Source organism: Pteropus vampyrus, unplaced genomic scaffold, assembly GCF_000151845.1.
Source record: "Pteropus vampyrus isolate Shadow unplaced genomic scaffold, Pvam_2.0 Scaffold31, whole genome shotgun sequence".
Lineage (NCBI taxonomy): Eukaryota > Metazoa > Chordata > Mammalia > Chiroptera > Pteropodidae > Pteropus > Pteropus vampyrus.
In genome coordinates, this window is record NW_011888812.1 from 10,606,741 (window position 1) to 10,611,577 (window position 4,837).

A 4,837-nucleotide genomic window follows, 5' to 3' on the forward strand; every position below is an offset into this window, starting at 1 on the left:
TATTCACTGTACTCAAGCCCTGACACCTCAGAGCTGACCTTCCTGAACTTGGCTGCCTCAGGCCCCAACAGCCTATGCCAGGCTGCCCCTCCTTATCCGACTTGCTGCTCTGCACTGGGCCACACCCCATCCATCACCATGTGTGTGACGTCCTCACTTGGCTCCTCGCTTTGCTCAGGGTTCAGTTCCCCGTGTTAGGCCTTTCTCTTCCATGGTGTCCTCGCCACCCCGCTCCGGCTCTGACACACCACGCCAGGCTGCCCCGTGCGCAGATGCCCTCCTCAGGCTCCGTTCCCAGACCACGCATCTGCATGGACGTCTTCTCACCTTGCTTGGCTCCAGCACCCAGCATCAGGCCTTGCCCTCACGTCAGCTCGCTCTGACACTCCAGGAGGAGGCACGCGTATGTGTGGTCACCCCTCTCTCGCCATGCAGGCTCTCCCACACTGAGGCTTCCCCTGTGTGAACACCTCCTCGCACTGCTCGGGTTCCAACACTCCACACCAGGCCACCGCTCCGCACGGATGCCTGTCTTGCTCTGTCACTCTTAATGGTTTTAGGACTGAAGAGAAGGGAAGGGAATGAAGAAGAGGAAGAGGAACGCTGCTCTATTCTTTATTGCTCCAAAGCATTATTGGGCATTTTGCATTCGTCCACTAGTTTTTGCCATTAGTTTTTCCATAACAAAATATCAGAGAATAGGTGGCTTATACAATGGAAATTTACTTCCTCACAGTTCTGGTGGCTGAGAAGTCTAAGATCAAGGTACTAGAAAATTCGGTTTCTGGTGAAGGCTCTCTTCTTGGCTTGCAGATGGCTGTCTTATTACTGTGTCCTCACATGGTCTTTTCTCTGTGCAGCACAGAGAGAGGAAGGGAGAGAGGGAGAGAGAAGGGAGAGAGGGAGGGAGGGAGGACAGGAGAGTAGAGAGAAAGCTCTCTGGCGTCTCTTCCTCTTTTTATAAGGACACCAGTCTAACAGATTAGAGCCCCACCCTTATGGCCTCATTTAACCTTAATTACCTCCTTAAAGGCCCTGTCTCCAAATAGTCACATTAGGGGTTAGGGCTTCAACATATGAACTTGGGGGGACACAATTCAGTCCATAACATCTTTCTATTAGACATTCTATATTTATTGTTTATTGCATCCCCGCTACCCACCCCTGTGTGTCAGCAGCTCCTTACCGGCAGGGATCTTTGTCTCTGGCTCACTGGCACCCCTAGAACCTAGCAGGGCAGCGGGAGGCACTCACACGTGTGTTCGGAGGGGCATTTGTTTCTGAGGAAGCTGACGCACGGAGTCTCACTCCCATTGTCCCCCAGCTCCTCAGACCTCAGGCAGGGACAGTGAGAATCACTGGGACCAGGTACAAATGGTTTATTTTTCTATAAAGAGCAAAGTACAAAGAGGCAGGGGAGGGCAGCAGGGCCTTAAGGGGCTGCAGTGGGCAGGCCCCAGACCCCGGTGGAGACCTGAGGAGGCCCCAGCAGCTGCACTAGGAATAAATAGGCATCCAAGATATGGCCAGTCAGGGGTCTCCAGAGAGATGGTGGAAAAGGAACAGTGGAGGTGAGGCGGGACCCCAGGACGGTTGGCGGAGTCACACGAAGCCAGGCTTCATGGAGGAGCGGCGGCAGTTGGGGCAGCTTCTTGTCCCGTTGTTCTGCAGGCACCTTGAGAGGCAAAGGGCTCTGTTTACTCAGAGTCTGTCTTTTCAACCTGGGCCCAGCCTCTCTCTCCTCCCCTCTCCTCTGCAGGGGAGAGCCTGGGCCTGGCATCAGGAGGTGGGGATGGAGGCCTGTACCTGCCACAGCCCTGAGGCCAGTCTGGCCCTGGTGTCTGAATCCCTCGACCTTCAAAAGGCCTCTCTGAATTCTCTTTGGGGAGAATAATAGTAAGAATGGCCATCTCATAGGGCTACTGGGAGGATTCAGTAAGTTAATATATGGGAAGCTCTTAGGACTTGCTTGGGATACAGAAAACACTATGTAAGTGTCTCTGTTCGTATTGCTATTGTGATCTAGGCCCCAGAGCACCCAAAGAGGCCCATGTGCCCCTGCCCTGGCCAGCTGGAGCCCTCACCGGAGGTGGAAGATGTGGGAGCAGGGCAGGGCCTGCAGCCGGCTGTTTTTCTCGCCTATGGACTCCCCACACAGGCCGCAGTAGAGCTCGGTCTCCTCTACACACTCGTGGAAGCGCACGACGTGGGCACGTAGCTCCCGCTGCAGCCCCTTGCTGCGGTAGATGCTCTCGCTTAAACAGTGCAGCTTCAGCTGGCTCAGCTGGGCCAGCGAAGAGGAGAGAGCGGGAACAGGAGGGTGGGCGGAGAGGATGAGACCAAGTCAGCACTGGTGAGCAGTGGTCCCGCGTCCCTCCTTAGCCCAGCCCAAGAAGATGTCCCTGCTGGGTCACTGGGTCACTGGGCCATCAGTTTACAGGGCATCCAGTCCTGGCTGCTTTCCTGCCTTGCTGACGAACCTAGGAAAAACATCCTGCCCTCTCTTGGACTTGGTTTCCCCTCATGCAGAATGAGGGGGTGGGTGAGGTCATTGGTCCCCATCCATAGAACCAGCTAGGGACTCCATGTTTTTGAAGAGTTTTATTAACCAAACCTGCTGCATTCACTCCATAATAATTAATTGGTGTTCTTGTTTTCATTAATTAAATACACACATCAGCATTTCTGATCAGCCTAAGATACATGGGTAAACCCGAGTGGCTCTAATCCAGCCAAAGGCACGTGTAGTTGGCATTTCAGTTGGACTGTGCACCCAATCCCAGAGAAATGCACATTTTCTAGAAGACTTTGAGAAACACTGAGGCTGTTTTCAACATTTAAAGGTTCGGATACGCTTATTAAAAGTGAAGAGGCCACACACCTTTGAAGTGAAGATGGGCCATTTACCAGGTAACGGGCCTTGAATACCCTCTGAGCCTCACTGTCCTCATCTGTGAAATGGGGCCTGCTGTACCTACCTTGCCGGGGGACAGTGAGGACTGGAAGTGGTACCCACAAGAGGCCTGTGGTGCCTGCCCATCTCTCAGTGAGTGGGAGCCCACTGTTAGGAGTTTTAGTGACCATCAGGAAGCCTCTGAGGAATTCTGATATCCTCTGGGCTGTAGAATTCTTGCCCTGCCCTCTGAAGCACTCTCTGGGTAGAAGAGAAACGGCTGGGATCTGGGAATGGCTGGGGGCAACTCCTGGAGATCAGGTAGGGCTCAGGGCACAAGTGGGCTCAGGGGGTCCTTCCCCACCTGCCTAAGATCCCACCTTGGGCTCTTGACTCTAGACCCAGGAGACGGAATCAGGTCTGACCTTGTTCCCCACCTCTTCAGCCAGGTCCTGGGCTCTCTCGATGGCATCCAGAGCCTGCAAGGTGAGCACAGGCCAGGGCTGTGGACAGATCTGTCTGACAGTGGCCTCGACTTATAGGAAAGGATTGGGTAGGGAGAGGTCGGCGTAAGGAGGGTGACACGGCTGGGCAGTAGCCCTGTGTGTGAAGGTAGCGGAAGGAGACTGGCCATGGGCAAGTGGACTCCTGCCTGAGCTTACTAAGATACAGAAAAGAAGAATATTCATGTCTTGAGAGGTGTTGTGACATCATGGGAGGCATTTAAATAAACCTGAGTTCAAACCCCAGCTTGGCCCCTTAATTGGCTATGTGACTGGGAAAGTCATGGGCCTTCTCTGAGCCTGGAAAATGGCTTGGAATGTCCTAGCCTCATGAGATTGGGGTGAGACTGATATTAGACAATGTGTTTGAAAGAGTCCCACCCAGGACCAGCCCCACAGATTGTTGGCTGACCTACTGACCCCATATGGGAGCCCTGGGGAGAGCTGGGGCTGTAGGACAGGGCCCAACCTTACCTTGTCCAGCGCCTTCCTGGCCATCCAGCATTTGGCCACCCCCAGCAGCACCTGCACTTGCCCTAGGCGGTTTCCGATCTCAGTCATGATGCTCATGGCAGAGTCGTACCTGGGGAAGGCTGTCTGCACAGCCGATTGGGAGTGGGGTCAGGCTGAGCCAGGCCTGAACCCCCATACCACCCTGCATCCTGGTGACCTCACCTCTAGGTCCCCACGGCTACGGTGGATGTCGGCAAAGCAGAGCAGGCAGAGTGCCTGTAGTGGCCGGTCCCCATGCTGCAGTGCAATCTTCATAGACTCCTGCGAGGGAGGCCGGTCCCTCAGGCCTGCTCATCTGCCCCCCACCACTGGCACACCCTCGCCCAGGGAGCCCCTCAGACAGGCAGCCCAGGGATCACCAACATCCTCCGAGCCCAAAACCAATCATGGTGCTCAGGCCCCACGCACCAAACCAGTGAGGCCTCACGGCATCCAGCAAAGTGGAAACTGAGGCTCAGAGAACAGAAGTGACTCCATCAAGGGCACCTGACTAGTTGGGATTTGAGCCCAGGTCAGTGACACTTCCTGCTTAAAGTGTCCCACAGAGGGTAGGGGGATGGTGGACAGAGGGAAGCCTCCCCTCCCCTAGAATGGACCAGAAGGGAGTGAGAAACATGCATCCTTCAGGGGTTTAGCTATAGAGAAGCTGGGCCGGGGTCAAGCCTTGGGGTCTCGGCAGGCTGATTTGGAAGGAAGAGGTTCTTCTGCCCTGGGTACCAGACCACCACCTACGCCCTTTCCCTGCTGCCCCACCTCACAACACTCCATGGCACTGCCCAGGTGGCCCAGCAGACGATATGCCACAGCCATGTGGTACTGGCTCATGGCCCGGTACTTGAGGCTCCAGCCTTTGCCATAGTCGTTGACGAGCTCTGCGGCCTTGCAGGGGAAGAACAGGGCTTTCTCGTAGTCCTGCAGGGACATAGAG

The 4,837-nt window shown here is 55.1% G+C and overlaps 1 protein-coding gene across 1 annotated transcript in view; it reads right to left on the reverse strand.

Annotated features, from left to right (window-relative positions):
• Positions 1–1,371: 1,371 nt before the first annotated feature.
• The window catches only part of RAPSN (receptor associated protein of the synapse), an 8,990-nt gene continuing 5,524 nt past the window's right edge, over positions 1,372–4,837 (reverse strand). The window contains exons 3-8 of the mRNA XM_011356984.2: positions 4,663–4,821; positions 4,072–4,170; positions 3,871–3,993; positions 3,319–3,372; positions 2,085–2,284; positions 1,372–1,675 (exon numbers count right to left, since the gene is read on the reverse strand). Coding sequence (XP_011355286.1) covers positions 1,603–1,675; positions 2,085–2,284; positions 3,319–3,372; positions 3,871–3,993; positions 4,072–4,170; positions 4,663–4,821 — 708 coding nt within the window. The 3' untranslated portion in view covers positions 1,372–1,602. The remainder of the gene's footprint in view (positions 1,676–2,084; positions 2,285–3,318; positions 3,373–3,870; positions 3,994–4,071; positions 4,171–4,662; positions 4,822–4,837) is intronic.